Source organism: Trichosurus vulpecula, chromosome 4, assembly GCF_011100635.1.
Source record: "Trichosurus vulpecula isolate mTriVul1 chromosome 4, mTriVul1.pri, whole genome shotgun sequence".
In the NCBI taxonomy this organism is placed as follows: domain Eukaryota; kingdom Metazoa; phylum Chordata; class Mammalia; order Diprotodontia; family Phalangeridae; genus Trichosurus; species Trichosurus vulpecula.
The window spans coordinates 15,876,236-15,893,659 of NC_050576.1; the positions used below are offsets into that span (position 1 = coordinate 15,876,236).

The following is a 17,424-nucleotide window of genomic DNA, read 5'->3' on the forward strand; positions in this document are numbered from 1 at the left end:
GACTTCCTTGGGTGTATAGAACCAGGGTTCAAACCCTGGCTATCTATGTGACTGGGGCAAGTCACATCCCCTCTGAGTCTGTAAAATGAGTGGGTGGAACTGGGTGATCTCTCTAGAATCTAGAGATGAAGTGAACTTCAAAGGGGCCCATGACACAAAGAAAGTCTGACCCTGATCTAGGGAAAGTCTGTTGTCACACTCATCCTGACACAAAGTCCAATGGGAGAGGCCAAGGGGAAGGATAAATGAACACCTTGCCTCAACAAGCTGGACCTTAGGTTTTTGATGGAGTCAATATTTTATGACCTCCGGGGGGGGGGGGGGAGTGCAGTCCATTTATGGAGGCAGATGGCCCTTCCTCAGTCAACCATCTTGGTGACTTGGTTACTCTGCAGCAGCCAGTTTTCTAAGGATGAAGCCCCCTGCCCTTGGCTGGCCAGGCTGGTCCTTGGCCAGCAGGCATTCTCCTGTTAGGCTCCTATTGAAAGCCTTCCCCACATGGGCAGGACCTCTCAGGGGTTATATCCATCTCCTTGAAGGTAGAGTCTGCTAGTTATAATATCTATCTTTGTAAACCCATTGCCTAGCACAGTGCCTGGCACAGTTAGTCAATGAGGTCAGTTAAGCTTCTACTATGTGGCAGGTGAGAGAAATTATTTTCTACTATATTAATAAGCCATTATTAATTAAGATCAAGGTTTTTTTATTTCCTCATTGAGGGACCAGCCCCTGTAGGCCAGTCGGCCAGTCTCTGAAGGACAGGCTGATGGATGAGATTGCCCAAATCCTCTGGGAACATGCCCTCTATCTTGGGGCAGGAACCCACTCCACTAGAAGAATGTAAACAGATTCTAATCTAGGCGAATCCCAGCCCCAAAGCACTGAGCTGTGCCCTTGTACCCACCACTGAAGTTTTCAGTAACCCAGCTCAGTCAACTAGAGAGATGCGGGTAGAGATGGATTCCTTTGTCCTGCCTGAGTCTCCCAATCAAGCCACATTCTCACCAGGAGGAGCTGAAGACTTTTTGTCCACTTTCTCATTAATATGCCCACCCCCTCACTAACTGTTCGCCAATCAGGTTTGATGTCCACCTGTCACCTTTTATAAGGCATTCAGTGTCTCAGTTAGGGGTATTTGGCTACCAAGAGAAACCACTGACCACCAATTTACTATTGGCTAGCCTAATTAACAAATTGATTATTAATTACCCAGAAACTCTGTCTCTCGGATTTTTTACACACCTCACAGCCATTTGCTAAGCACCAGGTAGGTGCTCAAGAAATGCTTGTTGAATTCGGTTCAAGAATTCAGGATTGGAAAAAAGGTCCAAGCTCACCACCAGACATAAAAAATAAGACAAGAGTGGAAATTCTTTTTGGTCCAAACTTGTAATTTCATGGGCATAGAGACCTCCTAGATGAGGAAACTCCCTCTACCAAGGCAGATCAACACTTGCTCTGCAATCTGTAATCTTTAGAAAGTTGCCTGGGACACTGAGAATGGGAAGTGACTTGACCAGAGTCACAAGTCCAATATGTGTCAGAGAGGATTTGAACCCAGGATTTCCTGGCCCCAAAGACTTCTTTATCCACCACACCAGGCTGGCTCAGAGCCCGTCTCTTACAGACGCAGGCACAGGTAGGACTAGACAGCCTTAGGCATCTTTTCTAGCTCTGACACACATTGTAGGCTGGCCCAACATCACAAAACCAGGAAGGTCAGGAAGTGTCGGGGTAGGATTCAAACCCAGGTCTTCCTAATTTCAAGGACAGTTCTCTATCCGTTACAGGATAAAACCCAAATCCACGGCACCTAACACAGTTCCTGGCTCATAGGAGGTTACTTGATAATTGCTGGTTGAACTGAATTGACTCACCCCATCTCCATCAAAGGCAGCCCCAAAGTCATGTTCTCCACTCTTCATGGTCTCCACCAGATCAGACGCGTAGGTCAAGTTTGGGTCAGGGTGGTGGCCCCCAAAGTCCTCCAGTGGGACACAGTTGACAGCTGAATTTGCAGGGGCACCAAGCTCTTCACACAGGATCTTTTTGACATACGGCCCCACAACTAGACAGATCGAGAAAGGAAAATATGCCAAATATGAAAAGTAACATCTTTAAATGAAATTCGTTAATTCATTTTCTTTTCTTTAATTCTTATTTATTTTTAACTTATGGAAAAAAAGAAGCATCTCCACAATACAGTATAATAAAAACAGAATGCACATGAAACTGCAAATCTATTATGTACAACTTGCTATTCCTTTTAAATATATGATAAAGTTATCATGTAAATTTCTTTCTTTCCCCTTTTTTCCCCTCCCTCCCACCCTAGGGATGGCTACCATTAGACCCAAGTATCTCTATATATGTAAAAACATGCTATACCAACTTCTGTTTATCAGTGATAGCATCTCCCTCCATAGCATCTTCCATCTTTGGTGGTTAATTGGGGTATTAATAATAGTCAAAATGATTTAATCATTCAAAGTTGGTCTTAAAACAACATTGCTCTCACCGCATACAAGGGTCTTTTGTTTTTGCTCATTTCACTCTTATTTCATACGCGTCTTTCCATGTTTTTCTAAGATCATCAGGCTCAGCATTTCTTACAGCCCTCAGTCATTTTTTACAAACATTCACTCATCATCTATTATGTGCATAACTCCTGCTGCCTTCTCCTCCAAGATTTTGCTTCATTTGCTCTGCAGATGTCTCATAAATGCCTAGATTTGTAAAATATATGTTCCTTGAAGGCAGGGGCTATTTACTTTTGTCTTTGTATTCTTAGTACCTAGCAGTGTGGTACATAGTAGGCATGTAATAAATGCTTGTTGACTGGCTGATGGCTTGATCAGAGCTGTCAGGAATAGAAAGAAGCTTTATACTCTAATCCTATCTACAGAAGTATCTGGCACACAGTAGGTGTGTAATAAATGCTTGTTGACTTGGTTTGCTCACAAAGGATTTGCATGAGTAGTTTTCAAAGAAACAAATCCAACAACCGCATGGAAAAAAACCCAAATCACTAATAATCAGAGAAATGCAAACGATTGCAACTCAGAAGTGCCATCTCCTATGAATTAGGTAGACCGGGGTGACCAAAAAGGAAAGTGACAACTATTGGAGAAGCTGGAAAAAACCAGCACATTAATGTACCCATGATAATTATGTGAATTGGTCTGGTCTAGGGATGGGAGGCCTGTGGCCTCGAGGCCACATGCAGTCTAGATCCTCAAGTGTGGCCCTTTGTTCTAGGAAGTCTGGATTCAGTCAAAGGGCCACACTTGAGGACCTAGAAGGCCATATGTGGCCTCCAGGCCACAGGTTCCCCACCCCTTCAGTCATTCTAGGAAGAAATTGAGATTGTGCTGAAAAAGTCACTAAGCTGAAAATGCCTTTTCACCCAGTGACACCACCACTAGGCCTATATCCCAAGGAGATCAAAGGAAGAGGAAAAGGACCGTATGTCCAAAAAATATTTAGCAGCTCTACTGACAGCAACAAGAACTGAGGAAAGGCCAGAAAAACTGTGAAAGTCCTCTGTGGAATTTATCATACATTTTAACAGAAAAGAAAGCTGAACATAATTTTAATTACAATAATAATAGCTAATATTTCAATAGTAGTTCCCATGTGCCAAGCTCTGTGCTAAGCTTCACAGTTATAATCTCATTTGGTCCTCACAACAATCCTGGGAGGTAGGTGCTATTATTATCCCCACTTACAGATAAGGAAACTGAGGCAGACAGGGTAAGTGACTTGCCCAGGGTCACACAGCTAGTAAGTGTCTGAGGCCAGATTTGAACTCAGGTCTTCCTAACTCCGAGTCTAATGTAAAATGATTGGCTAGCATATAGGGGTAACACAATGATGCTGCCTTGGGGACTAAGCCTTGCCTGGAGTCAACAGCTATGGTTTGATGCCCTAATGCATTTTCCTGATCCTGCCCTGAGCAGATCACCTTGGCTTTCAAACCACTGCTGTCTCCTCTTCCTGCCTCGCCCCTGGATTTGGTGATTCATTTGACAGATGAATTCCCAGCTCCATTCTTTGGACTTCACGGCTGCTTGCTCAGTCACTCCATAACGATTCTTCACTGGCACCAGCCCCTCCTCCAAAGCCCCCTGAGGGCTCACAGGACAGGGCAGAAGCTTTCCTGCCCAAGACCATCTCCTTAGTCAGAGCCCAGCACCCTGGATGGCATGGCAATCACTCAGGAAGGCCTAGCTGATGATAGGACCCTGGGTGCCTCTTTCTGAACACCTACAAGTTGGCACCTTGGAGGGTGGATTTGATTTTGGGCACAACTAAAAGTGCTTTGGAGCCAAACATGACAAATAAAATGCAGGATCAAGCTGGAGAAGTGCAGCTTGGGTGAAAAACAAAGGAATACTGCCAGGTGACGAGCCCGATTCTCTTGTGTGAGTCATTGAAAAGAAGCCCCCCAAATGACTAAAATGAGGCTAGCAGCACCAGGATAAAAGAGGGGGGGCTCCAAAGGGGCTCCTGGCAAAGACACCAGTCATGTGAGCAGGGAGGTCCTGGGGTGTTAGGTTTAAGAGGCAGCCTCCTGACATTTTAGTTACATGTGCTAGGAGGGGTCAGGCAGGATCTGCTTGGCCACTGAGGCAGAACTAGGAGCACAGGGAAGTGGCCAGAAAGCTGATTCCAGCTTGAGATCAGGAAATATTTCTAACCATAAGAGCTGCTCCAAATGGAATGGGTTACCTGCCTCAATAGGTGGTGGGTTCACCAAGCACAGCATCCCACACTTGTCATCCCTGCTACTGGGGAGACAGAGGCAGGAGGATTCCTTGAGCTTAGCAGTTCTGAACTCCAGTGGGCTAAACCAAGTTCAGTATCAGTATGGTGAGTTCTCAGGAAGAGAAGGCCATCAAGGTGCCTGAGGTGGGACAAACCAGCTCAGGCTGAAAATGGAGCCGGTAAAGCTGCCATAGGGTTCAGGGGTGTGATCAGAACCATGAATAGCCCCAGAGCATCCAACCTGCAAGAGACAGGGCAGGAAAGAGGTAATGGGATCCTGCCTACCAGAGGTCTTCAAGTACAGGCTACATCAGGGCTTCTTAAATTTTTTCCACTCAAGACCCCTTTAGCGCTGCTTAAACTGTGCAACCCGCTTGCCATTGAGGGGAACTCAGCCTTGGGTGGGAGGCCGAGTGACAGAGCTGCCAAAGGCCCTTCCCAAGAAAGGGGCAGTCGAATGCTCTGAGTTTTCTATTTATCACTACCAGCATTGCTGTTAGGAGGATTGTAGAAGAGCGAGGAGATGTCTCCAAAGAGGAGGAGGAGGAAGGGAACGAGGAGGAAGAGGAGGACAAGAAGGATGAGGAGGGTGAAGAGAGCAAGGAAGAAGAGGAGGAGGAAGAGGATGAGAAGGCAGAGGGGAAGGAGGAGGAGGACATACACACACCTGACTACGTTATGGTTTTTCTAGAGTCAATTACCAACTCAGTCTTTCTTTCATCAAAGAAAGAGGACATTTAGGTGGCTCAAGATAAAATTTACCATCTCTAGCAACTGACACCCTTGAAGAAAAATGGAGGACACTGTACAGATAAATGTTCTGTATTTTTTTTTACTGGATTTCAACTGGTTTCAAAACATTGTATCTCACTCAAAATCTAGTTGCTGGTTCTTTTCTTTTCAGAGGCAATCAAGGTTAAGTGACTTCCCCAGGGTCACACAGTTAATAAAGTATTTGAGGTCACATTTGAACTCAGGTCCTCCTGATTCCAGTGCTGGTGCTCTAACCTCTGCACCACCTAGCACCTAGCTAGTTCCTAGCTCTTAATGAGAAAATTCAAAATGGAGAACAAGCCTATTATAGGCACAGCCTCCAGTTTCATGCTTCCAAGACAATGATTTTCATCAGTGGGAATAGAATGCCTCCCTAAAACAGTCCCAAAGTAAGTATGTAAAAATATTCTGAATATAATTTTAAAGGAACAAATCAATGATGCAGTCAGGAAGACCTGAATTCAAGTCCTGCCTCAGACACTTACAAGCTATGCGACCCTGGGCAAGTCATGGAACCTCTGTCTGACTCAGTTTTCTCATCTGTAAAATGAGGAAGTCAGACCCTATGACCTCTCAGGCGCCTTTTAGTTCTAAATTTGTGATCCTATGAGCTTGAAAAATAAAAATAAAAAAGGAAGGTGAAAAGGCCAAATTGTTCCCAGTTGTCCAAATCCACCCAAGCAGCCATGCCGCCATGACCGTGACTGTCACTGCCTACCTCCGTGCATGGCATCGATGCGGATCTTGAGCCGGTTGGGGCCTGAAAGCAGCTCCTTTAGGGCACTGAAGTCAAAGATGTTCCTCAGCATGGTGGCATAAGCTTCCACCGAATCCACGATTTCCACTAAGAAACAAAAACAGATGGAGAGACGGGAAAATTAAACTTGCCCTGAAACTGAAATGTGACCCTGGATTTCTTTTTTTTAAGGCATGAACTTTATTTTAAATACAACAACTCCATAAGGTAAGTGCTATTTATTATCTCCATTTTTACAGCTGAGGAAATGAAGGCAGACAGAAGCTAAATGATTTTCTCTGGGTCACTGAGTGAGTCAAGTGTCTGAGCCAGGATTCAAACTCAAGCATTCTTGACTCCATGTCCAACACTCCATCTGCTGCACCACCTAGTGGCCCCAATATATTTGTTCATATCCTTTGACCACTTATCTAGTGGAGAGTCTGGTTTAACGTCACTAAAAGGAACCTTAGCAATGATGTAGCCCAAGTCCCTTATTTTACCAGGGACAAAAGTGAGGCCCGGGGTAAAGTGTCCAAGGTCAGAGAGCCCACCTCAGTGAACATTCCTCTACAAACAGGTTCCATTGATGTTGGAGCACACCCTTCTCTCCTCAGTGGGAGATACAGAATGTTTCATGTGTGGTGACGTATGGCAGTGGGTTTTCCCTTCTTACAAGGGCAGAATCAGTGGGAGCCTAGATATCATACAAGGAGGGCTGTGCTATCAAGACAAAAGGCTTCAATAAATTTTTAAATGAATAAAATAAAGAGTTCAGGTCATTTAATTAATGTACGTGAAGCATCTGAAGGGACAGGCTGTCTTCCAGAGCTGCAAAGTCCAGCTTTCCTGAGAAAACCTGGAGGCTGAAGATGCCAGGGCTGAGCTGAGGGAAGGGGCACATGCCTGTGAATGGTTTAAACTTGTTCTCCAAGTCAAATTGCTGCTTCCCCAGGACGCTGAGGTCGATTTTCAAGTCCGGGCAAATCGCGTACTCTTCGATCGTCTTACTGATCTGGAAGATTTTCTCTGTGATGGCTTCAGGAGCTGGTCCTGGAAATTAATCAGCAAACCCTGGGTTACTTAGGGATGGTCATGGAGGGAACCAGGCATTCAGAAAACAAAGCTGAGAAATGCATATGCAATAACGGATCCCCGGTACTTGCCATTCGTTACGAAAGAGATCATACAAGTTAGAGCCAGAAGGAGTCTGTCTCCTTCATTTTACAAATAAGGAAACTGAGAATGAAGTAAAGAGAAGGCCAGAGAATAAAGTGATTTATACAAGGTCACCAAGGTAATGAGAACCTAGGGATGTTTAGCCCAGAGAAGGGAAATCTCAAATCTCTCGCCTCTCTAATCAAACTCATACGCAAGTGCCAAAATGATTTTCCTGAAGGGTAAGTCTAGCCACATACCCAGAATCTGGAGACGGAGGGAAGAGAAGGGGACAAGCATTTATTAAGCACCTACTATGTGCCAAGCATATTGGCAATATTATTTCATTTGATCCTCACTACAACCTGGGGAGCTAGATGCTATGATAATCCCTACTTTACAGTTGGAGAAACTAAGGTTAAATCTCCCTGACTCCAGCCTGGTGCTCTATGTACTGAGCCCATGTACTAGCTGCCCAAGGGAACCTCATCAACATGTTAGAAGGCCTTCCTTAAGTTCTCATGACACTGGATGGATTTCATGCCTGTTGTATTAGTTTTTTTTTCCCTCCAATGCCACATTTCCTTATAATGCAGGCCGTTGACCCCAAACAGGTAAGGAGGAATGAGGGTCCTATTTGTTTTCACAGAAAAGGAAGCAAAGGGACAAAAAGGCTAGGAACCTTATCCTCGAACCTGGGTCGCCTTTGGCACAGGCAGTTGGCTCATCCATTGACAAATAAATTAACCCACCTCCATTGGAGATGTTGAACTTGATTCCGAAGTCTCCATTAGGGCCGCCGGGGTTATGGCTGGCTGTCAGAATGATCCCGCCAATGGCTTTGATTTTCCTAATGATGCAGGACACAGCTGGGGTGGAAAGAATACCATTCTGCCCAATCACTAATCTTCCAATCTAGAAGAGAAAGCCCCACCATACAGAATTTTAAACAGCAATAAGGGGAATCTGCAAGATGGTAGAGTGGGTGGTGGTTCGGTCTCATAGCCAAGAAGACCTGAGTTCAAGTTTTGTTTCTGACGCACACTACTGGTATTATCTTGGGCAAATCATTTGAACTCTGAGAAGCTCTAGGGGCCTTGAGCAACTTTTGAAGCTGTAGATGGGCTGCCAGTCTAAACAGGTGGAGGGACATTCCACTCCAGAAATTCCCTCTCTCAGATAAAAGGTTGAGATCAAGACAATCACACCTGAGGAGGTGAGTTTTTAACCAAATTCTTTCTGATTCCCAATTCAGCACTGTATTATCTACTTCATCACACTCCTTGCCACAAATAAACCAGATGAACTATTGCCTAGAACAAAGTACCAGGGAGAAACTTAAACAATAATGTCTCTATTTCCACCAAGTAGAGAGTCGGGATTATCTTAATAACTACACTACAGAAGCCTGGACAAAACGTCTCAATGGCATCCTCAGTGTGGCCACAAGATTTGAATGACATCATTCAAAGCACAGGCTATTTCTTAGACTGTGTCATTCCAGAATAGGATGATGCAGAAGGAGAGGAAGGCTTTAGCAAATGAAAGCATTAATTTCAAGGAATAATCCTTCTAAGTCCCCACACAGTCCAAAATATTTATAGTCAACCTTTTTTTTTTTGGTGGTTGCAAAGAACTGGAAACAACATAGATGCCTATCTGTTGGGGAATGGCTGAAACCCATTGTGGTGCATGGATTTAAAGGATCTTACTAAGTCACAAGAAATGAACAGGAAGAATTCAGAGAAGCAAAGGAAGAATTAGAGAAACTGATTTAGGCTGAAAGAAGGAGAACCAGGAAAACAATATATGCCAGGATTACAATAATATAAATGGAGAGAACTCAATGAAACTGAGTGCTATGAAATTAAAATGGCCAAGATTGGCCCCAAGGAGGGGGCATTAGAAGCCTCTACTTCTTTGCAGAGGTGGAGGACTGCAAGTATGGAATACTGGAGATATAATAATGTCAGATATAATATTGGATCGGCTGTTCAGTTTCTTTGAGGGATGGTGCTCTAGGAGGGAAAGGAAGTAGGCTCTACTGGGAAATAAAGGAAACATAAAGTCAAAAAGATGTCAATTAAAAACTCACACATTCTAGACCAGAGTCCGTTCTTTGGTCTCTCTTCCTATAACTCAACAAAGTACAGTGGAAAGAGTGCTAGATTGGAGTCATAGGTCCAGGGTTCAGTTTCTGCCTCTACTATTTACCACCTGCATAACCCTAGGCAAAGTCACCGAACCATTCTGAACCTCAGTTTTCTCACCTCTAAATGGCAATAAAAATTTGTTGTTCAGTCATTTGGTCGTGTCTGACTTTCAGGGACCACGTTGTCTATGGAGTTTTCTTGGCCATTTCCTTCTCCAGTGGATTAAGGAAAATAGAGGTTAAGTGACTTGCCCAGGGTCACCCAGTTAGTAAGTTTCTGGGGCCAGATTTGAACTCAGGTCTTCCTGACTCCAGGCCCAGCACTCTATCCACTGAGCCAAAATACCAGTGGTATGACCTCGGGCAATAAAAATAGCACCCTATAATTTATACTTTCAGCACCTAGGACAGCATCTTGCACATAGTAGGTGTTTAATAAATTCTTGTTTGGTTGGATCTTCATATATTCATGTCCATATATCCTGGATCTTCATATATTCAATTTATTTAAAAAGGGCAAGCCACATTTGAGGTCAAGGTAGGAGGCATTTCTAGGTACCTCTAGCAAAAAACTAGATAGACTGTCTGCAGAGAGCACAGCGAAAGTAAATTTCTAAGAATCCCCCCGGGGACAGTGTGTCCTCGGAGATGCCCTGGTAGGTCTGGGATTCCCTCTCTCCTCATGTCTCCTTCCTGGGTTCCCTGGCTTCCTTTCAATCTCAGCTCAAATTCCACCTTCTTGCAGAGACCTTCCCCAGTCCTCCCACAGTGCTAGTGCCTTCCTTCTGAGAATACCTCCCATTTACAATATGTCTCCCATGACCATAGCTGTCTCTACGTCATCTCTCCCATTAGAATATAAGTTCCTCAAGGGCAGGGATTGTGTTTTTGCTTTCTTTGTATCCCTGGCATTTAGCACAGTGACTGACACACAGAGTTTAATGAATTCTTCTCAACTTGACTTAGATAATGCCCAACTCCTAAATATTCCCACCAGAGGTGAAAGTGACTTCCACTTGTTTCGACTTGAGCACTGGACAGAAGCCCTGTCAGTGTCTCTATTTTGCTCAGAGGAAGCAGGGGACAGTGATCGTAGAATAAAAGTTGTGAAATAAGGAGACCCTGCAATATATTCACTCCATCAAGGGGAAAAACGGCACAAGAAGTGTTCGGAACCTTCTCCACCTCTTATGTCATTCACACCATCCAAAATAGACTTTTCAAGAAAAGCATCAAGAGTAAGGGTGGATGGGAAGCAGAGACATGTTTACAACTCTCTGAAAATATAGGGAATGAGATCTGGCTTTGATGGAAAAAATGGGACATGGGATTTTCGAGTCGGAGTGTACCTTAGAGATTATCTTAACCAACCCATCCCCCATTTTACATATGAGGAGACTGAGAGCCGGAGTGCCAAGTCACATGCCCAAGGTCACTCGGATGATGCATGGCAGAGCCAGGATTTGAACCCTGATTTCATAATTCCAAATCTGGTTCTCTGGGATCATGAATGTGAAACTCTCCTTCAGGTCACTGAAACCTCTGACTACCTAATAATTAAAGTTGCCCACCGCCTGACAAACATGTGGTTCATTCCAATTGTATCTCTACACTCATAGCAAGCACCTCCTGGTCCATAGACCCTTCTCTATACTTCTCTATACAGTGATTTGGCCTCCTGATTCGCAGGAGGGAAAGACAAGGTGGGGACAAGAACGGGAAACATCTCATGTTTTCCTTTTGATTTGGTGTGGGAAGTGAAGAAATCTGAAAAAAACTGGAAATGTGTGCTGCATCCAGGTGGTAAAGACTCTGAAACACCAGGGGAAGGCATTTCTCTTATCCTATAGGCAAGAAAGACCTAGTGATGGTTCTTGAATGGAGAAGTGGCATGTTCAGACCTGTAGATCAGGAAGAATACCTTGGCTGTCTTGTGACAGATGAAACGGAGAATCGAGCAATCAACAAGTCATTGACTAAGTGCCTAATATGTGCCAGGCAGAGAAAAGGCAACTATGATAAATAAAACAGTCCCCTATTGGAATTGAGCATTCTAACAGAGAGGTCAACAAGAACATCCATTATGAAATCCAGGATAAGTATAAAGAGAATAAAATACAGAGGAGTTAAATACAAGGTAGTTGTGAGGAGGGGCAGCTAGGTGACACACTGCATAGATTGCCTAGCCTGGAGTCAGGAAAACATCTTCATCAGTTCAAATCTGGCCTCAGACACTTACTAGCTGTGTGACCCTGGACAAGTCACTCACCCCTATTTCCCTCAGTTTCCTCGTCTGTAAAATGAGCTGGAGAAGGAAATGGCAAACCACTCCAGCATCTTTGCCAAGAAAACCCCAAACGGGGTCACAGAGAGTCAGATACAATCAAAAAATGATTATCCCTGAAGCTGAACCTGGAGGGAGGGATCACTAGCAGTGGAGGAGATCAGGAAAGGCTTCACATTTAAGGGATTGTTTGAGCCCCATTTGGAAGAGAGGGCTTCTCTGCCTCGGTGGTGAAGGAGTGCATGCCACACACGGGTGACCAACAGTGCCAAGGCATGGAAGCCGGAGTGTTATGTTTGAGGGAGGGAGAGAAGGAGAGTTTGGGGGGAGGGGAAGAAAGGAGAACACTGAGGCAGAGAGATCAATGAGGAAATGGGAGGTTTCCTCAGAGGAAATTGCCAGGGCTGAGTAACTGACTGCATGTTGGGGGGAGGGGAGGGAAGAATTAAGAGGTTTTGAGGATGATCAAAATTCAGCCATCTTCCAAGGCCTCACTCAAACGCCACTTCCTACATGAAGTCCTCCCTTATTTCCCCCGCCCACAAGGAGTCTATGACCTCTGAACCTCATCAGCTGGGTATGCACATGGCCACATGCTGCATTAGAGTTAGTGGCAAACCTGCCATAATCCCCTTGGGGACTACTGCTGCTCCTTGGGAGTAGGAATCACATCTTAGCCATTTGGGGACCCTGCCCTCTGCCCTACTCCAGTCCCCAGCACTGCTGAATTAATTCATTTGCAAACACAGACTAAAGATGCGTCGCTTTGTACTAGTCTTACAAGAAACTGCTCTCCCCTTCACACAAAGTAATCACTTCAGCCAATTAAAAGGACAGGTCTGTCACCAAAGAATGGAATCTGTCCCTCCTCACCTTCCATAATCATCAGTGTCAACAGATGCAAACCCTGATTAACAAGAATAATGATGCCAAAAAAAGTGTGTTGTGAGCCCCAAGGGGAATTTTGTATATTACTCATAAGGCTACATTAAGGAATTTTTAGCATAAACCATTTGGACTGCCATCATGGGAATGCCTGCTATGTCAGAGGACATTCAAATTTCTGCCTGTGGGGATTTGTGGGGCCTCAGTTTCCAGCTCTGTAAAATGGAGAAGTTGGACAAGATCAGCTGTAGGGGTCCCTTCCAGCTCTAACTCCATGTTTCCTATGATCTTTCAAGCCTCAACCCAGATGTGTCCTCCTACAGAAAGCGTCTCCTGATCTCCCCCAGTTAGGCTGGCTCACTTCTTCCTCAAATTATCTTGTATTTCTTTGTTTAAATGCCACTTTTCCCCTATGAGAATGTAAGCTTCTTTAATTAAATTCCATAAACATGGATAAAGTATCTACTACTTGCCAGGGCACTGTGTTAGAAGCTGGGGATACAATGAAAGGGAAAAGGGAATAAGCATTTATTAAACTCTGACTATGTGCCAGGCATTGTGTTACACACTTTACAAATATTATCTCATTTGAGCCTCACAACAACACTATGGGGTAGGTGATATTATTATCCCCATTTTACAGATGAGGAAACTGAGGCAGGGGGTAAGGGTCACACAGCTAATAAGTGTCTGAGAAGAGGATTTGAACTCAGGTCTTCCTGACTCTAAGTCCAGTGCTCTATCCACTGCCTCAAAAGCAAAAATCTTTGCCCTCCAGAATTTTCCATTCCTGCTTTCTGTTTTAAAATCCTGGAGCTTTGTGGACCCCTCAGGAGGTCATTCTTGAGCCCCTTGGGTACTAGAGGTCCACCCTCTCCAAAGGGGTGCTATGTATTTAATCTGATTTGTATAAGCTTTCCAGCATCCATGCTATTATCCCTCAATTGGAGGGACATTTTAAGGTCTTTGAGGGGAAAAACTGTTTCATTTGTATCCCTAGTTCCTAGCACACTGTCTGGCACAATAAATGTTTTTTGAAGTGAAAGGAGACTATATTTAAAGTCAGAGGTCTTGGGTTCAAATTCTGGTTCTGCCCCTTACTATCAGTGTGACTTTGGGTAAGTCATTGAACCTCTATGGGTTTCAGATTCCTCAACTTTCAAATGAAGGGGGAGGGGGGCTGGAACTGGATGACCTTGAAGGCCCCTTCCATCTCTAGGATTCCACAAACTCAAATAGGTTGAATTCTGTACGTCTAGCAGGGCTCCTTGACCCTTTTTGCCTATCGCTGCCCACTCTGGCAGCCTGGTGATGCCAACGGACCCCTTCTCAGAATCGTGTTTGCAATGCAGAAAATGAAATAACAGGACCTCAAAGAAAATAGATTATATTGAAATACTATCAAGATATTATAAAAACAAATTCATAGAGCCCAGGTTAAGAACTCCCCGACCTCCATAAAGGGGGATAAGAGGATGTATTGTGGCAGCTAGGTGGCACAGTGAGCGGAGCACTGGCCCTGGAGTCAGGAGGACCTGAGTTCAAACCTAGCCTCAGACACTTGACACATTCACTAGCTATGTGACCTTGGACAAGTCACTTAACTCCAATTGCCCTGCCTTCCCACCTCCAAAAAAAAAACCAAATGAACAAAAAAAAAAAGAGGATGTATTAACATTCTTCCAAGTTAAGCTTCTGGGATTGATGTATGAGGTGGCTAACATGGTGAGTCCCCCACGCAGATCTCGGCTGGAACACTGAGCTGAATATTCTCAGAGGTCAGTTCCAGTGGGGCTGTTAGGCCAGCATCACTCTGGGAGACTGAGCCAAGGGCATAGGAGAGAAGGGCTGGAGAGCAGAATACAGCAAGACAGGAAGAAAGAGTAAAGTCTTCTTTTTAATTGGTGGTTGCCTTCACTGCTCTCCAACCCCAAAGGATAGCCAAGATCAGGTTTCTCTGACCTGCTGGTTGCACACAGTGGCATCTTTCTCATGTCAAAACACATCAAACTAAGTACCCTGGGTATGGGATGGGGTATCAATCTTCCAAACAGGCTTTGTCAATCTTTGACTCTGCATCATAACTTCCTGAATGTGGAGACAGTGTGGATTCACATAAGACCCAACGGAAAGTCGGTATTCATGAGTCTTATATATTGGGGCAAGGGGAAAGGGAGGGCAGGCTGAACATAGGAATATGGACATCTAATTTACTGCCCTATTTAATAATCTCTGAGATCTTGGAGCAGGGAGGGGATGGCTGGCCACCTACTGTAGTCTATGGGAACAAGCTTTCAACACCTTGGTGCCCTAACCCCAATGCCCCATCTTTTAGCTGTCACAGTTGTGCAAAGACTTATCATCTCCTAAATTTTAAAATGGACAAAATTTGGGGCATATTAAACAAGCAAAAATAAGCCCCCTCTACACACACACACACACACACACACACACACACACACACACACAGCATGTTGGGTTTGATCACATCATAAGATCAAAGACTTAGATCTGACATATTAGAGGTAATAATAATAAAATATTAAATAATAAAATGTGTGTTATTTAATAATTATTCAATGATAAAATGTTAAATGATAGAAATATTAAATAAATAACAAATAAACCATTGTGCTTTAAGGTTTACAAAATGCTTTACAGACACTATCTCAATTGATCCTCACAACAACCCTGTGAGGTAGGTGCTATCATTATCTCCATCTTACAGATAAAAAAATTGAGGCAAAGAGAGGCTAAGTGACTTGCCTAGGGCCATAAAACTAGGAAATATCTGAGCCAGGATTTGAATTCAGGTCTTAATGACTCGAAGTCTTAGCCTCCTATGCACTATGACAGCTAGCTGGCATCTAATCTGATGTATCTAATCACATATTATAGATGAGGAAATCAAAGTAAGCTATGAGTGCTTTATTAGTATTAATATTATTATGACCACCATCAAATGAGATGTATGTAAAATGCCTTGCAAACTTTAAAATACATATACATGTAATGCTATAGAAATGCTAATTATCAGCATCATCATTTAATTATTTTTAGTATTATTACTATCATCATCATTGTTCTGGTTCAGACATGTGATATCAGTGGGGAATTCCCTGAGTAGACACTCCCTTCACCATTGTACTTCAGCCACTCTTCTGGAACTCAGGGCCTTGGAGAATTGTTGGGGGTATTATGAGGTTAAGTGACTTGTCCAGGGTCACAGAGGCAGCACGTGTCAGAGGCTGAGCCCGAACCCAGTCCTCCCTGGCTCTCACCAGCCCAGTTCTCTTACCAATACATGCTGCCTTTTGAAAGCTTTATCAACTCTTTTAAATAATTCAGTTGAGAGCCTATCAGGCAAGCCTCGCTCCTTAAATCGCAGAGGCTGTTTTTAATAAGTCATGCCCTTGAAAAAAGACAGGGATAACTCTGGGGTTGTGCCTACTGGACCCAAGGCAGAGCTCCACTAATATACCATTTAGCCATTGAGTATCATTTAAATGTATTATTTAGCAAACCTCTGCCTCATAAATAAGGCCAAGAAGCTGCCTGAATTACACATTCTCCCCACCTCTCCCCTCACTCTTTAGCTCCACACAGAGATGAAATGAAGCCAGATATATCACAGCAAAAGCAGGCAGCATCTTCTGCCCGCCTCACTGGGTGAGATGGATGCTAGAGAATAATGTTCCATCTACTCTTGCTCAAAAGATTAAAAGCATCTTAATGCCATTCCCTTCCCAGCTCCCTTCAGAGATGAAATTTACAGCACATCATATTTTAGCTTAAAAATGTGGATGCCTCCTAATCACTTCATATTGGAGCACCTTATCAGCAACATTACACCCGCCAAGATGCGTGTGGGGCACCTCCTCCTAGCAGCAACCACCATGGGTCCCAGTTACAAACAGTGGAATCTCAGAAGAGCTTGGATGCAAGCTCGGTGGGCTGGGCTGGGTGGGTTTGGGTTTTTTTGTTTGGTTTGGTTTGGTTTGGTTTCAATCTGGCTTTTGTAATCACACCTGCTTAGGGTGCCCCCGAAATTGAAGTCTAATGAATACAAGGCTCATTTGGCTCACGAATGCCGTCTTTTGCTCCCAGGGACAGACTTTTTTTTCCCAAGTAGTGAATATTAAAGATGGTACTGCTGGGATGTGAATGTCTATCTGACATTTCTATACATCCCCTATGATATTTAAGCTAGATAGCTACATGTTTTAATCCAATTAGGATTTTGCAGGGCAAACCAGGAATATGCCAGCAATGCCCATGATTACAAACCAGGGCATCTGTGTCAACTGTTATATTAAGAGCAGGGCTTTTTGTTCTAATGAATCACAGAAGCCAAGAGTTGGAGTCCTCGGGTGCCCGTTTATTGAGCCAATATGATTTTTTTTCCAAGATACAAAGCTGTGGCTGAGCCTCCTCCCCAGCCCTTTAGGGGTTATTATCTCTATCCCACTGCACAAACTCACTATAAACAGGCCTTCTTTGTGTACCAGGTTATTAGGAGCAGGTCCCCTGGCACAAGGGCCACTTGGAAAGCTTACACCAAAGATTTTCCAATTCCCTCCCAAGATCTCTGCAGTATAGCCCCATCCATAAGAAACTGCAGGTCCTGGGTTTTGTTTGCCTCTTTGACAAGTGGCTGAACTACAACAA

The 17,424-nt window shown here is 44.0% G+C and overlaps 1 protein-coding gene across 1 annotated transcript in view; it reads right to left on the reverse strand.

Moving 5' to 3' along the window:
* The window catches only part of PGM1 (phosphoglucomutase 1), a 72,147-nt gene that overhangs the window by 26,666 nt on the left and 28,057 nt on the right, over positions 1-17,424 (reverse strand). The window contains exons 2-5 of the mRNA XM_036754287.1: positions 8,188-8,350; positions 7,184-7,330; positions 6,260-6,385; positions 1,878-2,068 (exon numbers count right to left, since the gene is read on the reverse strand). Of these exons, the coding sequence (XP_036610182.1) occupies positions 1,878-2,068; positions 6,260-6,385; positions 7,184-7,330; positions 8,188-8,350 (627 nt within the window). The remainder of the gene's footprint in view (positions 1-1,877; positions 2,069-6,259; positions 6,386-7,183; positions 7,331-8,187; positions 8,351-17,424) is intronic.